The sequence below is a fragment of the Furipterus horrens genome, unplaced genomic scaffold (assembly GCF_987537825.1).
Source record: "Furipterus horrens unplaced genomic scaffold, mFurHor1.1.pri manual_scaffold_10, whole genome shotgun sequence".
Taxonomy (NCBI): Eukaryota; Metazoa; Chordata; class Mammalia; order Chiroptera; family Furipteridae; genus Furipterus; species Furipterus horrens.
Window position 1 is genome coordinate 97,045,065 of NW_028327180.1, and position 24,977 is coordinate 97,070,041.

The 24,977-nt window shown below is 37.6% G+C and overlaps 1 protein-coding gene across 1 annotated transcript in view; it reads left to right on the plus strand.

Annotated features, from left to right (window-relative positions):
• Positions 1 to 24,977, plus strand: part of RANBP17 (RAN binding protein 17) — a 223,965-nt gene that overhangs the window by 16,498 nt on the left and 182,490 nt on the right. Inside the window, exons 5-13 of the mRNA XM_090288573.1 lie at positions 1,055 to 1,120; positions 5,218 to 5,322; positions 6,733 to 6,898; positions 8,399 to 8,472; positions 10,695 to 10,814; positions 12,912 to 13,058; positions 13,626 to 13,798; positions 15,569 to 15,762; positions 20,343 to 20,448. Coding sequence (XP_090144699.1) covers positions 1,055 to 1,120; positions 5,218 to 5,322; positions 6,733 to 6,898; positions 8,399 to 8,472; positions 10,695 to 10,814; positions 12,912 to 13,058; positions 13,626 to 13,798; positions 15,569 to 15,762; positions 20,343 to 20,448 — 1,151 coding nt within the window. The remainder of the gene's footprint in view (positions 1 to 1,054; positions 1,121 to 5,217; positions 5,323 to 6,732; positions 6,899 to 8,398; positions 8,473 to 10,694; positions 10,815 to 12,911; positions 13,059 to 13,625; positions 13,799 to 15,568; positions 15,763 to 20,342; positions 20,449 to 24,977) is intronic.

The following is a 24,977-nucleotide window of genomic DNA, read 5'->3' on the forward strand; positions in this document are numbered from 1 at the left end:
AGAGCACCAGCGGATTCATGGACCAGCCAGCGGGTCAGGGGACCCCACTTGAGTATCGGCCTGGTGTACACAGTGGGTGCTTCAGGACGAGGAAATCTGGAGCCCAGTTCAAGTGGTGCAGGTTGTCTTAAAGAATTAAAGTGCAAAAATTAGGGCACTTTCCTTTTGTTTACCTTTTTTTGTTGTGCGAATTCGAACTTAATTACACTTAGTGGCCCAGTGTTAGTGGAATTCAGGGATAAGGAACAGCCGAATGTAAAAGTAAAACTTGAAAACTGCATCATCTGTGTTAGTTTTTTTTTATGGTTACACTGTAATTGGGTGCTCCATTTAGTTCATCCTTGCAGTCTGAGTCTGTGGTAGGGCAGTTTGTTATAATGTGCACATAAACCCTGAATTCTGACTTAAAGACGTTTTTGAGATTAAATTGGAAACTGATTGAAAACATGACAGAGGCTATGAAACTGTATACCATATATTGACAGTCATGCATTTACCCCAGTGCATTGGGCACTTTAGATGCCTTCATTTTAGATACATAATAAATGCACACACATGCACTATTAAATAGTATTAAAAGGGACTAAGTGGTCTTATCTGATATTAGATTGAACGATTTGAATTAGTTTCTAAGCTATTAATTATTTATTGAATGCATGTATCTCCATAGCCTTCAAGCAGATTTATAGAGCTAAAGTGTATTTTTTTGTTCATTCTTATTGAGGGCCTTATGAAAACTATTAAACCAAACTCTTATATTTTGAGGTTTAATTTATGATGAGTTCCAGGTGCTGAAAACATTTTGTAGAGTATCACCCAATTCTAAGATTGGTAAGCTTTTATCCCACAAAACTCTATATACTAAATTTATTCTTCAAAAAATGACTTGAAATTCTTTTTATTTGTGGACCTCATTGTGATTTTTCTACATATTTTAATAGATATATGATTAAGAGAATGTTATGTTTAATTAACTGTAAATATTGACTGGTTTACGCATTAAGAACCAATCACATGTCTCCAGTCAGTCTGAACTTGGTTATTTCCGCCACAGGGCACCATGGAGCACTGTGTCATAGGAGTGATCATCCTTTCAGAGCTGACTCAAGAAATGAACGTGGTAAGCCTTTCCGTCTGATGGCAACATGACATTTGCTAATGCTGTTTCCTTGATATAAAACCTTCTTTATGTGGCATAAAACTCTGAATTGTCGTTTTTGTTTTTGTTTTTGTTTTAAATCTATTGGTGGGAGAATAAGTACTGGAACACTTTCATTGTTATTGAAAATAACGCCAGTAGTAGAAAGTACTACAAAGAATAGGGAATTAGACATGGTCCTTGCCCCATGGCAGTTGGAGAATTATCCTTTTATGTTCTGTATGTATAGTAATATACTAACCATAGAAAATAAGTTATATGCAGTTGAGAAACAAGCCTTTATTTGCTTACAAATAGAAGAGAAGCAGCTTGGTAAATTGGTACTCAATAATGGATACACAGCAGGACTCATCGAAGAACAGACCATTGGCACTTTGCCACTTGCTAGCATGGGTTCTAACCCTGTACGAGGGGAGTTTTCAGAAGCCACCCCCTTCCCCCCCGCGCCGTGCCTTTATGAGCTCCGCAGCTGAGCACATTGTCACCTGCTCCTGTTCACTTTTGTCCTTAACATGGTTCTAAACAGAACAACAGCAGAAGTTGAATTCTATATGGAATGTTACAATGAAGGGCAATGTCAGTTTTTATATAAAACTTGGTTGTCATGTTGAATGGTCTGTGTGTTTGTATATGTGTATCCACATATATATAGATACATGTATTTACATACCCCCACATACATACATGTAGAGAGAGCTTGTCAGGGGCATTTACCAATTCCCTAAAGAGAGACTATATAGTTTCAGTGTGTAAAAACTATATCATCCAAAATAACTATTTTCTACTTGTGTTCAATCAGGAATTAGAAGATATTTCTAGATTGGAAGGACTTCTAAATTTTAAAGTGATCTCTTAATATACCACAGCCAGTAACTTCCCCAGAGTAGGTAAAGATTTCTTGCCTTATAGATGGATGCCAATATCTATGTGTGTCTCTCCAGGACTAGTGGTAATAGTATATGTTGGCAGGGACATTGTGACAAGGACTTTGGCTAATCCTATTAGGCTCTTCAAATATCCTTGAAGAACTATAGCTTTGTTTTTTAAAAACATGTTTAAAAATGTTAGTATGATTATTTTATCTCATAAAAGTGAAGAGATTAGTACAAAAACCTCATGTATCATTATTCAGCTTACACTGCCATCAGCTTTTTGCTAATCTTAAAAACTAGAATTTTTTTTATTTCCTACTTCATGGCATAATAGGAGTGCAGACTGCCCTGGTAGTGAGGGTTTTCTGTGTGTAGACTAGGTAATTTGGGGTTCTAATAAAAGTAGGACTCAGCAACCAAGGTGGTTTTCTTTCTTTTTTTTTTTTTTAATTAACTATCTTAGACTTACAGATAACTTGGGAGTATAATACAAAGAAGTTTTCTCTCAACCATTTGAAACTAAGTTCCCGACGTGGTCCCAGGCTACTTGAGTGTATTTCTTATACACAAGGACATTCTCCTGCACGTTAAAATTAGAAAATTAAATGACATATTATTGTTATTCCCATTTAAATGGAGTATTGTTATACCCCATTTAAGTTTCTTCTTCTGTCCCAGAGAGGAGCCAGCTTAGAACCCCGCGTCTCATTTATTAGGTGTTTTATTGGTCTCCGTCAGTCTAGAAAAGCTCCTCAGTCTTTGCTTCACTCTTATGACTGATATTTGTGAAGGCTAGTTGTTTTGTAAAATGTCCCTCAGTTTGGGATTGTCTGATGTTTCTTCATTAAGAGATTCATAGTATGCACATTTGTTACGAATATCACAGAAGTGATACTGTGGTCTTCTTGTTATCACCTGTCGGGAAGCACATGAAGTGATCTGTTACATTACTAATGATGTTCACTTCGGTCACTTAAGATGGTCTCTGCTGGACTCTCCAACTGTAAATTAACTCCTTCCCCTTTGTAAAGAATAAGCATTTTATGGGGAGGCACTTTAACACTCTGAAAATACCTCATCCCCTATCAGAGTTTCAGTTTACTCATTTATTTAAATCAGAAGGGAGTCCTAGTTTCCTATTTCATTTAGTAGGTTATAATTTGTTACTGACATATTTTGATGCGCAAATTTTCCCAGATTTGGCCAGCAGGAACCTTTCAACCTCGCTTCTGTGGCCACTTGACGTTTACTTATCATTCTTGGAACATTTTCTTATTTTCTGGTGCAGGATGTTCCAGGCTTCTCTTGCCTTTTGAAAAAAGCTTCAGGGTCTGAATGTGATTTTGGCTTTGTATGGTGAAAAAATATATGGCTTCTGGACATGTGTCACTCAGCCTGATTTTATGGCATTTTAATTGCAACTAGAATTTCTTAATTATTTCTGAACCAGACAGTTGGAGATCTGTAATGCATAATGAAAATCAAATATTATGGTTGTCAAGCGTGAGCCAGGTAAATTCATGTGCTGTCAATAACAGGATGTATCTTCTAAGGAAAAGACCTAAGTTTCCTAAGCGTTAAGAGTAATAGATGTTATCCTGCTTTTTTAGAAGCAAAGTCTGCTATTCCTGGAGTATATTCAATATATATATTGAATATAAGTAAAATATCCTTTGCCTGCATGGGAGAGGCATATGGGTATGCAATAGAAAATGGACCCACAGTTTCTCTTCTCAGAAAACTGGATGTCGAAACGAGTAACCCAGATAAAATAAGCATGTAGGGCTTGAAGAGAATTCTGAAGGAAGACCTGGATTTGTGTTTAGCTCTGTGGCTTTGTGCACACTTCCTGATGTCTTTAAACTTACACATTGCTGTCTTTAACGTGAGTGACATCTTCCATGGAACTTAGGAGAGCTCCCAGCACACGGCCTAGTGCGTACACGTGCTCAGTAAACCCGAGGCTCTTCTCCCTGTCATAGATGCAGTGGTAATGAGAGGTCGGTCTGAGGCAGTGTGTCTATAAACTTTAATTTTTTCCTATGTAAAAAAGAGGATAATACAGATCTCACAGGTCGGTTTGGAGGATTCCGTGAAATAATGTGTGAAGAATGTTTCATAAATTGCTATTGTAATTCTGTATGCTACTATTAATTTGTATGAAGGAGAAATTTATTTTTTAAGTATATTGAGGGAAGTATTGTGGGACCCACAGACTGAAGTTGGACTTGAAAGACGGGAGGAGTGCTGGAAACCTTAAGTCAAATCTTACATACTGGATACAGATTCCAGTAACTGTTTTCTGTAATCACTTATACCTTCTGTCACGTTTCATGTTTCTGTGAGTGAGTGGCATTTAAGTCCAGTCTAAGTTGTATGATGGCGCTGAGGAGGTGTTGGATAATGCTGTCGCCCGTGGTGGTAATAATCGTTTGGGGTTCAGACTTCAGATTTGGTTGCTATTTCCTAGTGATAAGTGGAAATATTAATGGTATTAATAGTATCGTTTTGACCATATATATTTTAGAGGTTCTTAGTAAATTTATCCTTAAAATTATTTATCATTAATAAAATATTCAGAGGGAATATACTATTGCTTATATAATCAGATTTCTGATTATTTATCATTTCTGCCTTTGTTCCTTTTTAGATTTATGAAACCAGTGACATCTGGTATATAGAGAGATACCACTTTTATCTAGAAGAAATTTTACATAACTGATTCAGTTCGCTGATTTACAGGAACTAGAATTTGAAGATTATCTAGAGATTAGCTTAGAGATTTATCATTTTAAAGGTGGAGTCTGAGGAACAGGGAAATTGTTACTTGCTTAATGTGCATAGTTCAGGAGTTGATAATCTTAGTATCTGTCTGTTATTTTATAATATGTGTTTATATTGCCTCTGAAAGTTTATAGTCAATTCTGTTTTTTAATTTCGGGGTCAGTATGATTTGTAGAAAGAGCACTGCAATAAAACAATCCAGAAACTTGGGTTCTAACCCTGGCTAACCATTAACTTTTTGAGTAACCCTAAGGAAGCCACTTAATCTCAGTAGGTTTTTTAAAGTTCTTTTTGCTCTATACTTTATGATTCTTTCATTGTTATTTCCATTTTTTCCTACTTAGGAAATTTTGTCTTGCTATTTGTAAGCCTGGTTAAATAAATACATCTTGATCTTTTTAGGTTGATTATTCCAGACCTTCAGCAAAACACAGGAAAATAGCTACCTCATTTCGTGACACTTCCCTCAAAGACATTTTAGTGCTAGCATGCTCTCTTCTAAAAGAGGTAAGTTATTTAATAATTCAACATTCTAGTTATAGTACTTCGGAAGTTTTACGGTTCAGAGAATGTCAGGTGAGTCTCCCTCCCCCCATTCTGCTTTTTGAAGAGTTGTAGACAATCCTAAGGTAGGGTGGATTTGCACAAAGCTGTAAGAGGTTCCAAAAACTCACTCACTAAGAATATAATAAAGTAAAATCGAAAGAACATTGAGAAACTTGTCTTTGGGTAATACTTTCCTTGTCTCCCTCGTTTATTGCACAAGCGAACTGAGACTTAAGTTTCTTTATTCCTCTGCCGATATTTTAATGGGGTGCAGATGAGCAGTGAAATGACGGTAGGTTTTCCCAATCAGTTACCTATTTATTCATAACTGAGCCAAGATAGTTGACTTGAACAATTTCTTAGGGCAGTACTATTTCCCCATTTGCTGCTTTGTGCCATATTGGTCATTGGGGACAGTACTGTTTATAATTCTGTTGTGTTCTCTTATAATGTAGGGACTGCATCATGCCGCTCAAGCTTGTTAATTGGTGTAGTGCAGCATTTCCCGAAGTATGTTCCACTACTCACGATTTTCTACTTACCTCGGTTCTGTACCAACATGATAACTCCCACACAAGGCCAGACTGAAAGACCCTGTTATTTTAAAATTGTTTCTTATACTTCAGAAAATTTTACCATGTAAGAAAGAAGATGGAATAGTAGAATGAACTCCCTTGGATCCATCAACCATTGGTAGTAACAGTTCATGACCGATCTTGTTTCATCTCTGTCCCTGACCTAAAACTTTATTTTTGTGTGTGTGTTATTCTTGAAGCAGAATCCCAGACTTCATATCGTTTCCTCCACAAATATTGCAAGTTGTATCTCTAGGAGATACAATCTGTTCTGGTGGTGTCAGAATGGACACTTGTGGAGGTGGGAGTCGGAGTGGGGGAGGTCGGCCCTGTTGTCCAGAAGCTTGTGAGTCCCCTCCCACGTGCGAGCCGCTCTGAGAGCCTTTGTTAGCTGAACAGGGAGCATTGACGCGTGGAGTTCCCCCACTTTCTCTTGAAGAATATTATATTTCAGCTTGTTCCAAGAAACCTTTGAATGAGTCCCATACATTTATACATTTGTGCTGTATAAAGTATTTGTTCTAAAGTTACCTCTTAAAACTTTAGGGGGTGATCTATAATTTACCTTAAAGAGTAAAATTTTTTGTTTCCATTTTACAAATTAAGTATGAAAATGGTCTGTTATTGTAGATTTCTGATAGTGATTTTACAATTGTTTCTACAATTTATAATAACATAACCTTCAGACTCTTTTTTTACTAATTTTAATTAGGCATTAAAGGGTTATTTAAATAAATGAAGATTTGTTTATTGACATATTTTATTAAGTTTTATTTGACCTTGAACTTTTTTTCAGGTGTTGGCCAAACCTTTAAATCTTCAGGACCAAGATAAGCAAAACCTAGTGATGCAAGTCTTGAAGCTGGTCCTCAGCTGCCTTAACTTTGACTTCATCGGCAGCTCGGCAGACGAGTCTGCAGACGACCTTTGCACAGTGCAGATCCCGACCGCCTGGAGAGCCAGTAAGGGCCAAGTTCAGTGTGAGGCGCAGTCCGCAGAGAAGGCCCAGGATTAAGCCGTATACTTCCTTATGTGCAACTCTGCACTTTTTGCTAGGCAGTCAGAAAGTTCAAAGGCGTTTGTAACCCACGGTGGCTGCGTTTACCAGTATTGGAATGTTTTTCCCAATTCACATCAGAGTAACCCCCATATTTTGATTTTGGAAAAAGGACGAGACTGCTCTAGACTGAGGGGGAAATAGGTTTGAGAGGGAAAATGAGTGGGATAAACAGATATCAGAGTGGGAGAGGGTACAACCTTTGGCAACAGATACCAACCTGTATTTCAAAGTTACAAAGAGAATGCAAAGAGTAACTGACCTCGCAGAACGGGACTGCAGCTTACTTCTTTACAGGGGGGCACCGAGACAGGCAGGGGGGTGTGCTCTCCCACGCCCCAGGAGGAGGACGGCGGAGGGTGCTCCTGAAGTCACACTGACGTGATCAAGTGTAAGACGGAAGGGGGCTGACAAAGCTCTGCACAGACTCCCAGGGTCTTCCCTACCACCTGCACGGCAAGGCGGCTTGCTTTGTCACCCCCCACCCACCCCCACTTCGTGCACGTCCCTCTCGCTTTCCAAGACCAGGGCTTTTTTCCCCTCAAGAAATTAAACCAGAGAGGTTTCACATTCAGGGATATCAGATATAGTGGAGAAACACCATAGGTATTGTGAAAACTAATATGGAAATTGGAGACTAAAACAAACAATTAAAAGGGATCTTCACACCTTGACTTTGGTTATGAATACATGAACCAACACATCTAATAAATATTGCACAGACTAAATGCACATACACACAAGTGCATGTAAAACTGGGAAATCAGATTAAGATTAGTAGATTGTTTCAGTGTAGTCTCCTGAGTGAGATACCATATTGTAGTTTTCTAGGAACTTAGCATGGGGGAAACTGGGTTAGGCTGCATGGAGTCTCTCTATTATAATATTTCTTGAAATTGCATACGAATCTGTAATTATCTCAAAAAGATTTTTCTTTTTAATGAGGGAGAGTTAGTAGAGAGACGAAACAGAGAGTAGAAATAAACTTTGAAAAGAATAAGTATTATCTCCACAGAGAGAAAGAGGTAATGCGTCCCGGAAACAAGAATAGCATGTTGTTTTTAAGTGGGACCAAAGACAAAACATAGATGGGCCAGTTTGGCCTAAAAAGTTACCAGTTTGGGGGCCTCCCACTTAATGATCCAATTGAAAATATTATGATTCTCAAAGTAAGAACTGCAATGCTACATAGAAATAAGGGACATTTTAGCTAATTAATTGCTTTCTCTATATTATTTCATATTTCAAAAGAAAATAACTAGGAATTAAAAAGAAATTAAGCCTAACTGGAAAGAGTGGCCTTGTGAAGAGATCTTAGAGTTCTTGGTTTGCGTTATAAAAGTCTTACTTTGTTAAGATCACAGAATTGAAAGTAATGATAATAGAAAATAACTTTTTCCCCTAGTTTTCCTGGAACCAGAAACATTGGACCTTTTCTTCAATTTGTATCATTCACTTCCACCACTACTATCTCATTTAGTAAGTAAAAATCATTTATTATTTCATTAAAAAATACTTGTGATCTTTATCTAAGGTTGTTACAGATTTGCTTTTAAAAATTCTATTTGTATTCTTGATTGGGTTTATCGCTCACAAGAAATTCTTACATTTCTGGGATTTGTATTGCTTAAGCTGTTTGCCAGATTCCGTTTATAGTCAACAGTGCATTCCACTTGGTGGGTGAGCCCAGAACCGATTACTGTTGGTTTAGCTTCTGCCCGGAGCCGAGACAGCTACCAGCCTGTGAGTGTGTCTTCCTCCCCGTGCAGTCCTCACGCCTTCTGGGCCTCCATCCGGTAGCTGGCCCCGCACCTGTCTCCCTGCCTTCTCCTGCCCTCTCTCCAGCTCCTGCTCAGCCCTGCCCGTCTCCACATCTTCGGTGCGCCAGGCAGCCCCATTCGATAGCTCGGAATGAGAAATGAAGGCGATCTGCTCCCTCGATTTTGTGCTCATCCCTCCAGTTGTTAATTTAAAAAAAAAAAAAATTTCTATTATGCGATTTAAAAATTCTTGAAACCCCTTGGTTATATAGAACTTTGAGACTCTGAACCCCATCTTTGTGGAATCCGAAACAAGCCAGGCAAGGTTGAAAAAAAAGAGAAGAAGAAAAAGTTGTCAGTTTAATATCTAAGCTTGTAGGAGTGGAGTTGGGGAATTCTAATGTTGCCACTTCCTGAAAAAGGCGTCCCAGACTTAAACTGCATGTAAGCGGTGTGTTCGTTTAGATACGTTACCGCCTGGAAGGACAAAACAAGAGTCATTCGCAAAAATATTCTTTTTTTTCTTTCTTTACTCTTTTTTTTTTTTTTTTTTTTTTTTTTTTAGAACATACCTCCTGTTGAAGTTAGGATTTTAAGATGAAGGTTTTTAAACTTTTTTAAAACACCTGGACACTTAGGTTTCCACGTGGTGCCGGAGTTTTAGCCTTCATCTTTTAACTAGGATAGTCTTGTTTTTGGTGTTTAAACACCATGGTTTCATGTGCAGTTATGTTTTGGGATAAAAAAGCTGCTGGTGCTTAAAAATAAAGTGGAGTATGACTGCTTGCAGAGAGTAACATTTGTTGGGCATGCCCTATTAATAAATGGTGCTTCTATCACTTTATCCTCCAAGGGGCCCTGCAGAGTGGTCTTACCCTCCCTATGAAGACGAGGGGACGAGCCAGACTGGCTGAGGTGGCTTTCTCCAGGGCAGCAAACTAAACGTGGGAGCAGAGAGATTCAAACCTCGGTGTTTGGGGGCCCCACCCTGGGATAAGTTTAATGTACCAGTGGTTCTCAAACCTTCTGTGCATCAGAATTGCCTGCGGTTTTTTGTTTGTTTTGTTTGTTAGTTCATTTTTGCACAGTAAGGACTCTGGCAAACTGGAGCCCGTCTGGAAGTGTCATCCTCTGATTCCTGTCCTTATTCTCAGCCTTGCCAAGAGAGCCACACATTTTGTGTGAAATTGAAATGTTTAAATATTGACAGCAAATTCTACTGTTAAAAAAGTGGGCACGCAAACATGTGGACCAAAGACAAAACATAGATGGGCCAGTTTGGCCTAAAAAGTTACCAGTTTGGGGACCTCCCACTTAATGATCCATCAGACTTCAGTGGGCGCCAGGGAGTGAAATTGTCTGATACAGTCATAGCTTTAAGAGGATAACTAGACCATGGATTCTCGGCAGGGATTTTTAGAGTATCTCACTCTTCCAGCAGTGTTTTCCAAGTTGTTCCTCAAGGTCTTAATGACTGGTCAGATATTCTGTCATCAAATACATTTGGGACATGCTAGGTTAAGGAAAGTTACGGAGTCCCCAGCCCCCGTTTGCAGGATACCACAGTGCATACATAATACGCGGTATTTCCCAAACATTACACCACAAAACCGTATTTTCTTTTTGGTAGAACATGTGGTCCATGGGCTCACAAACAGAACAGGTCATTAGAAGCAATGGAAAGCCTTTTGAGTGTGTATGTCCAGGCTCTGCTCTGGGCATATCTGACATATGAAAAAATGGTAGAGGAGAAGGCTCACCAGTGGTAGGGTTGACGGGGTGACTGATACGTTACATTTTTAGCTTTCATTCATTTTGGATTCTATAATGCTTTTTTAATCGCAGAAATTAAAAATGTTTTTTATGTAAAGGTTAATGATCCTTACATGTGGCCGGAGTTCCTTTTTAAATTGAAATGGCATTTGTTGTTTCCTTTTCCAGGTACTGTCATGCTTAGTCCAGTTTGCCTCTACAAGAAGGTCCTTATTTAGCAGTCCTGAGCGTGCCAAGTACCTTGGTAATTTAATTAAGGGAGTTAAAAGGATACTTGAAAACCCTCAGGTATTTATGAAGAAATTTAATTAATACTTAGCATATAAAAATACAGTTTCTTTCCCTGCTGAAACGGGCATAATAAACTTTATTATGATTCTGGAGAAATTAGGTGGTATCGTATTCTTCTTTCTTAGAGCGCGAACGGGCACTTTTCCCAACACCCTTCTGTGTTCTTCCTCTTGTTGCTTCTTCCATTCTTTTAGGGGAGTGGATGTCATATGTCACATTATGCTTCTGCTTCCCGCTCCTGTGCTGCATCTCTTTGCGTGCACTTCTTATATTACAAAGGGGTTAATTCAGTTATATCGCCTTCTGAACGAGGGGACTTAATATAAATCTAAATGTTAACATTGGGATAAATGGCTCTAAACTATGAAATAATGTCTTTTTGCCCTCTTGTGGACAAATAGTTTGTAGATTTTAAAATCTGCTTTCTACACTAACTGCAAAACGTCAGTAGCGGTATCTCAGAGAATTACAAAACGTTATTTAGTGATTTTGCATACCTAGATAAAAATTTTTGTTTCACTTTTTATTCTGTACTTGGTTTAAAATTTCTGTAACAAAAATACAGGTATTAAAAGGTTAAATGATGATTTAAGGAGGTTTATATAAATCTCTTGGTTACTACATGTAATATCTGTACCTAAAGAAAATGTTTTTTTAAAGAGCAATTATTTTTGCAGGTTATTCCTAGGAGAATTTTAAATGTTGTGCATTTGCTTTACCTTTTTTATTTTTTTTAATTGAACTTATTGGGGCGACATTGGTTAATAAAACCGTACAGATTTCAAGTGCACCACTCACTAAACCATCATCTGCCCACCACTTGGTGTGCTGTCGCCCCAAGCAAAGCCTCTTTCTGTCCCCACCCCCCCCCTTCGCCTACCCCCGCCTCTCTCCCACCCCCTTTCCACCCTGGCTGTCACCACACTGTTGTCTGTATCTGTCTGTCATATGTAAATTATTTTGGGAAATCCCTTCACATTCTTTCATCCAGCCCCCCCACTCCACTTTACCTTTTCAATTTAGCATAACTATGAAAGTTACTTGTTTTGCTTATAAGTGGAATTTTACCAATATGTATACTTTAATGTTTTTAGTTTTAATTACTGTCATTAATCAATATGTGGATAATATCATATAATTTTCTTAATTGATTTAACATCCAAATGTTGACGTTTCATGGCTGTAAAAGTTAGTTTGAATATCTATAAATTACTTCGGAGTTACAAACATGTATTAAAGGACCTATGAGTACAAAATACTTCTTGTAATTTGTCCTTAATAGACGCTGTTTTATGTTCTTTCCTTGAGCTCGTTTGAATGAAATCTCTTATGCAGTCTTTCAGTATCAAACAAACACTTTCTGACTTCTGTTTCATGCCAGCCACAGCACAAAGTGTTCAAACTGTAAGGATAACAACACGCGCCCTGTCTTCAAGGAACTCAGAGGCGTGTGGGCACTTTTTTCAGTTTTTCCCTTTAACTTAACCTCTCCCAGAAGTTATTTCTGTATCTTGTAGTAGTTTTGTTCCGCTTTGGGCCCTACACTGAAATAGTTCATTTAAATGGCCCTTCATTTAGCAACAGAAAGATGCTTGAGGGTACAATGCCTGTGGGTTCAATAAACATTTGTCGAATTAAAAGAAATTTCTATTGTGTGTGCAGTGCACACATACTATTTACCTTCACCTTGGGTGGTGTTGCTCTTTTCCAGGGTTTCAAGAGCCCATTCTTATTTTTTATCTTAAGTATTTTTCAAGTCGTCTGTTGACTTCTTTCTAAGCCACAACACATGCACGCACACATTTTGTGTGTAATGTGCTGGGTTCCTAATAATTATAATTTAGCTCTCATGCTGCAGTTTCCTGCAAAGCCTCTGCTTTGGATTCCTTATTGTTAATAATTGATGACAGCATTAAATCCAGCAGAAATTATTTGTTTTCTTTTATTACTGTCTACCCAGTTGATACAAAATACCCATAAGTACCCATGAAAACTGGAAGACGTATTAATAAAATACTCTTGGAATTTTATTGATGGTCATTAGCTTGGTTTGTTTTGAAGTATTTTTAAAAGCCTTTTTGCCTCATATTTTAGGGTTTGTCTGATCCAGGTAATTATCATGAATTTTGTCGATTTTTGGCTCGTTTGAAGACAAATTACCAGCTGGGAGAATTAGTTACAGTGAAGGAGTATCCTGACGTTATCAGATTGATTGCTAACTTTACCATTACTAGCCTACGGGTAAGTAGAAATATATAATTGATATTAAACTCTAGATAGTTTTGAAACAATTTCTTGGTAAGATTTGGTAGGGATTTTTAACATCGATTAGAGTACTTTGCTAAAAATGTTCATTGCGAGGTTTTAGGTTAAAAAGTTCATTATAACATTTTTATAATAAAAATTTAGAGGGCACCTAAAGATCTAATAATTGAAGAATGAATTGAGAAGTTGTAGAATCTATGTGAAGAAATAAAAGAAAGTTTTTACAAATTGGTTTTGGGGAAAATTTATAAGTTTAGGGGAAGGTTTTAAAACCATATATTCCAAGATATCAACTCTGTGAAAAACTATTCATGGAAAGAAGACTAGAAGGACGGACGTGTACTAAATTTTAATAGTAGTCACTCCTGGGTGGTAGAATAATGAGCTTGTTGGTTTCTTCTTTACACACTTTTTGCATTTACAAAATCTGCTATGTTAGGTGTTCATTGGTTATATAATCAGAATAAAATTTAATTTTAAAATCTGTGTTTAGTAATTTTAAGACATGTCATTTTAAATAACATTTGCTTTATTTCTTTGTAGCATTGGGAATTTGCTCCCAACAGTGTTCATTATTTATTAACTCTGTGGCAAAGGATGGTAGCTTCAGTTCCTTTTGTGAAATCAACTGAACCCCACTTACTAGACACTTACGCACCTGAAATCACGAAGGCCTTTATCACTTCTCGGTTGGAATCTGTTGCCATAGTTGTGAGGTATTAAAAACTAAATATTTCTGTTGAATTTTCACCTTTTGTGTCTTTGAATTTTAAAAAATTGAGGAATAATTTACCTACTGTAAAATTCACCCTGTTCAGTGTACAGTTTTATGAGTTCTGAGCAGTTCATACAGTTGTATAACTATCATCAAAGTTAAGATAAAGAAGGGTTTCATCATCCCCAAAAAGTTATTTTGGGTCTATTTATAGTTAGTCCTTTCCCCACCATTAGCCTCTGGCAATTACTGATTTATTTTGTTTCCCTGTAGTGTTTGCCTTTTCCGGAGTGTTGTATAAATGAAATTATATGGTATATAGCCTTTTAGTCCAGCTTCTTTCACTTCACATAGTGCATATAAGAGTCCTCCACGTTGAATCAGTAGTTGTTTCCTTATCGTTGCTGAATAGTATTCCATTGTATGGATGTATCACAGTTTGTCTATCCATTGACCCGTGAGTGGGTATTTGGGTTGTTTTCATTTTTATCAATTATGAATAAAACAGCTGTAAATGTTCCTATACAGATTTTTGCGTGAACCTAGGTTTTTATTTCTCTTGGGTAAATAGTGAGGTGTGAGACTCCTAGGTTGCGTGGTAAGTGGGTGTTTTACTTTGTAAGAAACTGCCAGACTCTTTTCCAAACAGCTGTATCCTTTTGCCTTCCCACCAGCTATGTATGAAAGATCCAGTCAGTCTGCATCCTCATCAGCACTTAATATTGTCTGTTTTTAAAAATTTAGTCATCCTAATAGGTATGTAATGGTACCTCATTGTGGTTTTAATTTGTGTTCCCTCAATGACTGATAAAGTTGAGCATCATTTTATATGCTTATTTATCACTCATATGTATTCTTGGCAAACTGCCTGTCTAGTCTGTTGCCCATTTTTTATTGGGTTATTTTCTTATATTGAGACTTGAGAAGTCTGTATATTCTGGCCACAAGTCTTTTTTATCTTGTGTGTTTTTTCAGCTGTTTTCTTCCAGTTCATAGCTTGCCTTTTCATTTCCTTAACAGTCTTTCAAAGATAAGGCATTGTAAAGTTTGATGAAGTTCAGTTTATTGTATATTTTTCTTCTAAAAATTATATACTTTCAGAATTAACATTGTGATTCATTTTGAGTTAATTTTTGTATGTGATATGAGGTAAGACTTGAGGTTATTTTTATTTTTATTTTTTTTCATATGGATGACCAGTTATCCCACCACTATTTTGTAAAAAAACAAAACAATTCTTTCCCCATTGAATTGCCTTTTACACTGTTTCCAAAAAGTAATTGACCACATACATGTGTTTCTCCTGCTAATAACCTATCTTGATAACTGTTGTGGTTATCTTGTAATTTACTGAGCTCTTCTGTCATTTCTTTCATGAATGTTTTGTAGTATTCAGCCTTCAGCTCCTACTTAGATTTAATTAGTATTTTATGTTTTCTAGTGCCTTGGGAAGATACTGTTTTTTAAATTCCAGTTTCCAGTTATTCGTGGCTCGTATATAGTAATGTAGTGGAATTTTGTATGTTGACCCTGTATGCCAGGAGCTTGGGAAACTCAACTGTTAGGACGAGTGGGTGTTTTTGGTATTTTTAAAACGTGTGTAATCATGTCATATTCAGATATAGATATTTTGTTTTTCACACCCCCCTCTATTTTTCTTTCATTCCTTTATCCGTTATGGAATTTTATTTAGCATAAATGAAGTTACTTTGTGGTGACTGAAAGTACATTCGATTCTAACGTTGTCTGCAAACGTGTCCCACCCCCGCAGAGACCGCTTAGATGACCCACTGGACGACACCGCCACCGTGTTCCAGCAGCTGGAGCAGCTGTGCACGGTCAGCAGGTGTGAGTACGAGAAGACGTGCGCCCTCCTCGTGCAGCTGTTCGACCAGAACGCGCAGAATTACCAAAAGCTCCTGCACTCCGCCGCCGGGGCCACTGTGGATGTGACCATTCAGGAAGGTCCATACGTTTTTCCCCATTACGTGGCAGCATGTTGAGTTTTAAGTGGTTTCATTCATCACTTTAACAACTTTATGCAAATTACTTTTATATAGTTCCCCCAATTCCTAATCCCCTAATAAGCCATTAAATTTTTAACCTTCTGGATATTTTGGTGGCCTGATGGTTAATTTTCAGTTTTCCTTTATAAGATTCATATGGAGATATTTCTGGAATCAGTATCAAGAAAAGCTGATAATGAGTAGAGTTTATTATCTTACAACTGTCTTCTACCTGATCTAATTGGTCATGTGTCCTTCTTTGTTGTAGACTGCAAATTCAGAGCCCAGTTCCAGCCAGTAAAAAAATTCTGTAAGACCTCAGCATGGATTTGCATTTGTGTGTTACCCTTCACCGTGGCTTTATTTTATTTTTATTATTATTATATTTTAATTCTTTAAATTTACATATCTTACCATTTGTCTTTAATCCTTTATCAAAGGAGGATTTACTTATTTATGTTTATCCCTTTAAGTCCTCTCAGTATCATAGCAGGGAAGGAAAATAAATAATACATTTTTCAGACTTTTTTAATGAGATGAATTTTGAGAATGAAACTGGCTTGATACATTTCTAAGAGAAGGTATTTTAGTTATAGTTCCAAAATTTTCTAAAAATATTTGTATCTTTTATCTTGTTTAAGAAAGTTAGTGGTAACAGGTGATAGTCAAACTTACTTTCAGTGATTTCTCTTCTACACTTTTTTTGTAAAACATTTAAAAGATTATGCTTTACATTTACATAACATTTCCTTAAAATACCTTCTATTCATTATGTACTTCCGCTTTTTGTGTGTCGCACAGCACTGCTGGGGACCAGGTAGTGGAGTGGTTCACCTTCTCTCCTTTAAACGTTCTCTTTTATTAGAATTTCATTATTTATAAATTAAATTGGGGAGAACTAATATTTTTTGCAGCATTTAGTCCTTTCATGATTGATTTCTTCTTTTAGTAGAGTTTTGAAGATTATTAAACCCCAGGTACATACAAGAAGGTATTTACATACATTGACACATAGCGGCTGCCAGTAGCAAGCGCCATCACGTGGCTGAAAGAGTGGTTCACCCCCACTAGCTAGGCTGGGCCCTTTGTTCCCCTTTCCAACCAGCAGAAAGTACTTGCAATCTTGAATTTTTGTAAAAAATTAATTAATGCCTTTTCTTCATACCTTTACTGCTTATATAAATAAATTTGTATATTTTGAAAATAACACATAGTTTTTTGGCCAATCCAATAATACTACATAACAATAAAATGAATGAGCTACAGGTATACTTAAAGATGAATGTCAGAGGTAAGTTATTTAGTGGGAGGAAAGAAGCAGTTCTTAGTAAACTATATGTACTTTGACATATTGAAAAATGTCACGAGAATAGGAGACTGGATATAGGATCATGGGTGCCTCTAGGGTGGGAGGTAAGGAGACAGGCTGGGGGAGGGCACGGAGGTAGGGATGCGTGTGTTGGTAAAGCCTTGGTTCTGAAGTTGTACGGTGCGCTCACAGGTGTTTGTTTTATTACACTTCATACACGTGGCTTACATTTTTCATATATACCAATATTAAATTATAATGTATTGGGTTGGCCAAAAAGTCTGTTTAGTTTTTTCCGTAAAATAAAAGATACAGTTTTCATTTTCACCAATTGCTTTCTTGATTTGGATATTTTGAGTATGTCGGCTCTTTACTGCATGGTACAGTGTTGATTGTTCTCAGTTAATGTCTTGATTTGATTGCTATCGACTTCAGCTGGTCTGTCCAACTGCGGAGCATCATCCAGTGAGAAATCTCCAGCATGAAACCTCCCTCACAGACCACTTTTGACATGTTCAGTTGGTCACAGCACCTTCTCCATACACTGCACAGATCTACGTTTCGGATGCATTTTTACCTTTCTTGAAATAAGAAAGCATAATATGCCGAAAATGTTGTGTAGTTTCTTCCATCTTCAATACTAAAATCGCTACACAAAATTTCACCAATTTTGACAAGTTTTTTTTAATGCACACTGACATGACAGCTGTAACAATCTAAGAAAATTGTTTTGAATGAAGTTCAGGACAACTAAGCGCTACTGGAGCCACGCTACAAAAGGGTATTAGCTGTTCTAAGAAATGTGAACGCAATTAACTGAACAGTAATAATTTACTGATGTTAAATAAATGTTTATTGAATAAAATTAAGTCAGACTTGATTTTTGATTAATATAAATTTAAGGAGTTTTTATTGTTAGATACATTCTATAACTTTAATAAGATGACATTTCAAAGTTTCTAATATAATTCCTGAAGCATAGAAAATTTTAAATAAATATCTTTCCTTTCTTCTAGTCAAAAGGTCAATGGGAAGCAATTTTTCCAGCTTTTAAAAAAAGATCTGTGGTCCACTCAAAAGTGATTGTTTCATGTCACAAAAAATATCTAACGTGGCTCCAGTTTGTACTATTCAGTTTCTTTTGTGCAGACTAAACACTTCAGTTAGTGTTGAACAAAGAAAATTATATGCTCCCGTTATGTGTGCTTTAATTTAGATGCTTAATGGCTTTTAATGTTACAAAATAAGTTTATTATTATATTATGATCTCATTTGTATTATATTGTCTTGCTCTTCCATGTTTGTGATGATATGGTCATGGTTTACGAAAACAATAATCCCTAAGAAATAGGTCATTAACAGTAGTTAACGATTACTTGTGATCTATGGTAATGACTGATTTCTTTGGGATTATTGCAGTTATAAACCATAATTACAGATTATTACAGCAATAATTATTTTTTAAAGGAAAAAATGTGCTGTCCTTGAACAGCTGCTAAAACAAGTGCCCTGAACATTAATGGAAAATTAAAATGGAAATTTAGTCTTACTATAAGATATTTTTAAAATTTATAGATATGTAACATATATTGGATATTTATGAATATATTCCTAAATACAGTTTAGATTTATGGATTTATAAGATTCTTTAAGCTTCGGGGAAGTAATTCTGTAACCAAAGTAACTTAACATCTATTATTTTGAACACTGCCAGTCAGTTGTTGGTGAGGTTTAGGTAAAGGTATAATGTGTTTGTTAGCAACACACTTTTACATGGATCATAAAATACTTCCAAAGTACATAAGGTAACTTCCTAACACCTTCTGTTTCCTACATGCACTTTTTTTCCCCATTATCTTTTTTCACAAGTTATACATGAGTCATTCATAAAACTGAATTGCTTGTCAAATTACTGATCTTATTCTTTTATTCAACCTGTTTCATGTTGCTAATATACAAGGCTGCATAATTGGTCAATTCTGATTTATTCATTGTTTTATGATAGATTTCGGGATGTGGATACTTGCCAGGTTACATTTTAGACTTGCAGGGTGTTTGTCACCTCATTATACCTTTGTCTCCAGAAGTTTGAAGTAGCTGTTGATGAGTTGTAGTACAGTGATGACCGCTAGTATCCGTAGGAGGATAGGAAGAGTCTGCCGTTTATGTGTCATTTTTCTACTTATTATTTATTCTTCTTAAGTTTTCTTACAAGTACAGACACCCTCTTTTATTACTGTGTAATTCAATACCTTGTAAAAAATAAAATAAAATAAAAATAAAACAAAGCACTGTAGTTCACTTGAAAAGGGTTCCCAATACAGAAATATCGTTGGTTTCAGTATTATGAAACAGCCCGTTCCTCTTTGAAGAACTAGTCCCCAAGAATAGCACAAAATTTCTTTTTAGCAAGATAATTGATATGTTGTTAATTATTCATAAAGGCCTCAAAAATCTCAGACAACTTGATACATAGATCGGTGAATATAGAGATGTAAAATAAAATGCCTTAAATAAAAACCATTCGATATAAATACCTCCACTTCTAAAGTGTCAGTGTCGGCTGCCCCAGAGTAAGGTTTATGAAAACTGGGGGTGCTGCCATTGTGCCTCTGTTGGGGAGCTGTTTAGTCCTTCACTGCCGCTGCCCGAGAAGTTAATTTGGTTGTCAAACGACGTGATTTGCCCAATGTGATTTAAAAATCTTGGATTTTTAAAAAATTATGCATAAAAATACAAAGGGAATAAATTATTATGTTTCAAGCAGGCGTAATATTAAAAATAATCAGACTGGTACTATCATGATATTGACTGTTCAGAAAAGAAAGCCCTACATCTAGACATTACATTTGTTGTGATCACGTTTAATTTTAATAAGTCTTCAGGGTAGATAAAATTTTCTCCATTTTGCAGATGAAAACCTTAAGATGTAAAGGGGTAAGTAACTGAAGCAAGTTCCCATAGCAAATTGGTAGAGGTGGGATTCAGTTTTATCTGCCTCTAAAATCTCTCAGTTTTACTGTTTTAACTTACTGCCTTGATAAACTTTTTTTTAATTGTTGTTTTATTACAGTTGTCCATGCCGTAATGAACTTAAAACCCCACTCTCCACACTGTGAAGAACTGTGTTCACAGTAGTTTATCACTTATTTGGGGGAATAGATAAATTTACTAAATTTTGAGTTTTCTACAATACTTCCTAAACATTTTTTGTTCTTGTTATTTATTAGGACGTCTTGCATGGCTGGTGTACTTAGTTGGGACAGTGGTTGGAGGAAGATTAACATACACCAGTACAGATGAACATGATGCTATGGATGGAGAGCTATCCTGTCGGTAAGGGATGGCCATGTAACTTACAGAAATTTACTAAGTAGTTAAGAAACTGTCATTGAACTGGTATTGTTAGCTAACGCATTTTGTATTTGGCCTTTTAAGGAAGGTATTCTTTTCCTTTTTATTGATGGGAATACCAAGGCTTAGAGGTTGAGTGATTTGTAGACGTCAAGCCTGTAGTAAGTTGCTATAGTCAGATATATTTTAAATGTGCATAGAAAGCGTGATGAAGATTGAGGTTGCTTTTATTCCTTAGACCTAATGAAGCATGCAAAATCAATGTGTATTGGGATGGTGGCAAAATTGGGGTGACATATGTCTGGTCAAAAATCAGCAGCTAGTTAATTACCCAATACAAGTTTTGTTTATGATTGTTGACTAGACTGTTCACTTCATAACTGTATCTTTAATAAGAAGCAATTCATGTTCCTAATCTAACCTGAGGAAAGTTCCTATATGAATAATACGAGTGAGTTGGTTTTCTATATATTTTCTTTGTTAATAATGTCTTTATTAACAAAGTAATACGTGTTTTTGCTGAACCTTCAAAAGTTCGATTGAAAAGTCATATATTGGTTTGGAGATAAGCACTGCTGTCATCTTGGTAAAGACCTTGAGCCTTTTCAATTCATACTTGAGGATGTATGTTCACCACACATGTATTTTTCAATTTTTTAAGCAAAAATTATATAATACTACTGTTTTGTAAACAAAATAGGAATACTAATAGTAATAATACCTGATTCATTTGGGGCTATTATTAGGATTAAATGAGTTAATATTTTTTTAATGTTTAGAACAATGCCTGGCGAAGGGAAGTGCTATATTACTAAAACAAAACAAAGAAAAAAACTCAAAACACTTGTTGTTTTTTTAAACATCGATGTGAGAGAGAAACAGTGATTGGTTGCCTCCCATACATACATACTGCCCTGACTAGGAACCAGTGTGTAGCCTAGGCATGTGCCCTGCCCGGGGATCAAACCTGCGACCTTTTGGTATGTGGGGCGATGCTCCAATTAACTGAGCCACCCGGCCAGGGAAAAACACTTCTTTTTTGTTTTTTTTAAATCAAACATAACATTATGAACGTTTCACGTAGACATGAAATTCTCTAAACTGTACCATAATTTAAATAGGCCCTTGTTTGGGGAATTTTAGGTGGTTTCTCAATTTTTTCTTCTTACAAACTGCCTTAAGATAAATATTTTTTTAGTTATATTTTCCCTTCTTTCCATACCCATTTCAACCTTTAAAATAGCTCTTGTCATTGAAATTTGAATCCGAATGTAACATAAATATTTTTAGTTTCTCTTAAGTTTATTATTTCCAACATTAAATTATTTTTAAATATGAATGCAGGCATTCTTAAAATGCTTTGGTTCATTTTAAACCAAGTGAATAATTTGCCTCTCTATTATCTTTTAATATGACATCACACATTTACTTAAGTAGAAATTAAGTATACTTTTTGCTATAATTAGATTCTTAAAAGTTTTGTTATTGAGTAGGGAAATACCCATGGGCCCATTTTCCTGAGAAACAGATAAGAGGAAGCAAACGAAGAGCATGTATATTTGCCAAGTAGAACAATGTAATTTTCTCTTTAAGCAGCACACATATATAACTTTAAATAGGATCTGTTTTGTGTTTTAGTCTGCATTCTTTAGAAAACAGAGCCTTAGGTGACCTTCACAGACTAAGACTATCTTTGAGGAGTAAGGAGAAGGGTGCATTTTCAGGGAAGAAAGAATGAAGGAGAAGGAAGTAAGAGAATAAGAGAAAACAGAGTCCGTCGTCGTCATTCACAGATCGCACGCTGGCAGGTTTCCGTGCTTCCGATGGGCACTCGTGGTGCTCTTGTGCCGTTCCTGGGCACGTGCGGGGTGGCGAGCAGTCTGCGTCCTGGGGGCGCGCCTGCCCGGCTGAGCTTGAACAGGTGCTCTGCCTTCTCCTTTGGCTCTCATGCTGTAAATGTGTCCTTTCTGCGCTCTATTTTGTGCCAGTATTTTTGCGTTTTTGTGTTCTTTGTTGGCGGTTCGGCCGTTTAAAATGGCCCTGCCAGCGTAGTGCTGACGTGCTGCCTGGTGTTTCTAAGCACAAGAAGGCTGGAATGTGCCTTACAGAGAAAAACCCACGTGTGTACGTGGCTTTATTTAGGCAAGTTGTGGTGCTCTTGGCTGCGACTTCGAGATTAATGAGTCACCTGTGTACTAGATAGGGTTTCCTTCAATAAAAACAGACAAAACAGGGTGATGTGTTGATCAGTGGATGAGCGGCTTGTGACCATAGTCCGTCAGGAACCTAACCCTGTATTTCCTTTGGGAGCAGCGGCTCAGAACTCACTAGTTCCGCTTGCACAGCGACTGTGTGGACCGTGCTGCCACGCGTAATGGCGCTCGGCCGTGTAAGGCGGTGCCTTCCTCACCGCTGGCATCTTCCCCAAAGGCCGCGGGGAGCCGCTTTGCCTCCTGCAGTCTGTGGTGGTAGCAGGGGGACGGGAACAAGGGAAAGCAGCTCATCTGTCCGCTTGTTCCTGTGTCCGTTTCTTAGTGCTTGAAACCTGCCCCTTGGGTGTTCCGCTTCTCCGTGTTTCTGAGTTGGGTTCCCTGGCCTCTTGGAGAAGCTGCTGAAGTAGCCAGAGCTTCCGCTGGTCCTGTTGAGTCGAAAGTACGGGCTGGAGCGATGGCGGCCTCTCCTCTCCCCTGGGTGAGGGGTTCAGCATGAGGGTGGGGTGAGCGGCGGGGCTGGGGCGGGGGCTGTGGAAACCGAAGCAGGCAGGTTCAGCGTAGGACGCATACTGCAGCCTCCCTACTTTGTGTGGGAAAAGAATAATATGTGTCTTCAAATGAGATTTTTAAGTTAAATAAGAATGATGTTTTATGTAATATTTTAAAATAATTAATTTCCTATGAAGAAGCTCCGAGTAACGAGAATTGTAATGCCGTTTCCTTCTGAGCCTTATACGACTCCTTCCCAACTCCTGGGAGGACATGACCAAGTTAGAAGATTGCGGAGCTTCTGCCAAAAATCTGTGTGCCGTTTTATCAGGAAAAGGTTAATATTCAGGGAAGCTCCCAATATTGTGATAATTATAATTAAAACAAATAAATATATTTGTGCTCAGGCCACACAACTCTAATTAAGTGAGGCTAATTTTATAGTCATTTCAGTCTCAATCATCATGACCAGAATGTAGACTTCTTGAGACATTTCCCAGGGATTTTGTCTTATTCTGTATCCTCTCCATCTGCTCGTGCCAGTGGAGTGCTTGCTTCTTTCAGGCTCATTCTGCTCGGTCCCACCACCCTCTGTTTCTCCTGGTGTCCCCCTGCCTGTCTTTGTCATCCCTCGTGATTCTTTGGAGACTGACAACTCTCTCAGAGTTCTGCGCTCTCTCCCAGACCCTGTCGTATAGAGAGATGAATTGAACTTCTGTCCCATCAGATAATGGCACTGTCCTCCTTACTCATCAGCTTCCAGGGGCTTCCCATCACACGAGGGACAAATTCCAAAGTCTTTGTATGGTCCAGAGCATCCTCTACTGCTTCTCTGGCCTGGTTTCCTGTCCCTTCTAATTCCACTCACCCGTCCTGGCCTCCTTGCTCTTTCTGGAGCATTACCAGTGTTTTCACTTTAGCACCTTTGAACTTCTCTGGTGCTAGGAATGCTTTCTCCTAGATGTTCCCATGGCGCTCCCTCACTGCGGTCAGAATTCTCTTCCACGTCTGACCTCCCTCTCCAAAAGAACATTCTTACCCTGCTTTATTTTTCTCTATAGTACTTTGACCTCTTGACATGTATTTGTTTATTTCACAATAAGGGGATCAGGAAAGGAATAAGCTTCATATACTTTGTTCATGGCTGTATTATTACTTCATCTGCCTGGCAAACCTTAACCCTGAAGAGATTCAGAGTTTTCTGTAATTTGTTGAGTGATAATCAAAGAAATTGCACACCTCTGTAGATAGGTACTATTGTCAGTTAAGATTTTTTTTTTTTTTACCTCAGCTGACCCCTCAGTGTTGTTCAGTGATTTTGTGCTGTTTCAGTAATTCTCATCTTCGGGCTTGCAGACACCTATAGAACTGTTCCACATGCGTCTTCTGTCCCACATGTGCCTCCACTTCAGTGACTAAAATTAAACTCATGTCTTCCATCCACTCCCAGCCTTGACTCTCTGCAGGTTTCTCATCACTGGCCACTCATTGCCTAAGTTTGAATCTTGGGAGTTAGCCCTAATTTCCTTTCCTTCTCGCTGGCATCCATGTCGTCATCAAATTCTCTCAGTTCTGCCTGCAGTTATCTCAACGAGTCCAGTGATTTCTGTCTTCCCTGCCATTTTAGCCCCTGTGGTCTTTCACCTGGATTTGCACTATGGATTTAAGTGGACCCCTTACCTCGTCTGGCATTCTAAAGTACAGATCCGATTGTGCCAGTGCTCCCCCCAAACTCCGCGGGACTTCCCATGCTGTCGGGATCAAAATCAGCACGGCTTATCAGGCTCTTCATGACCTGGCTTCTGCTCC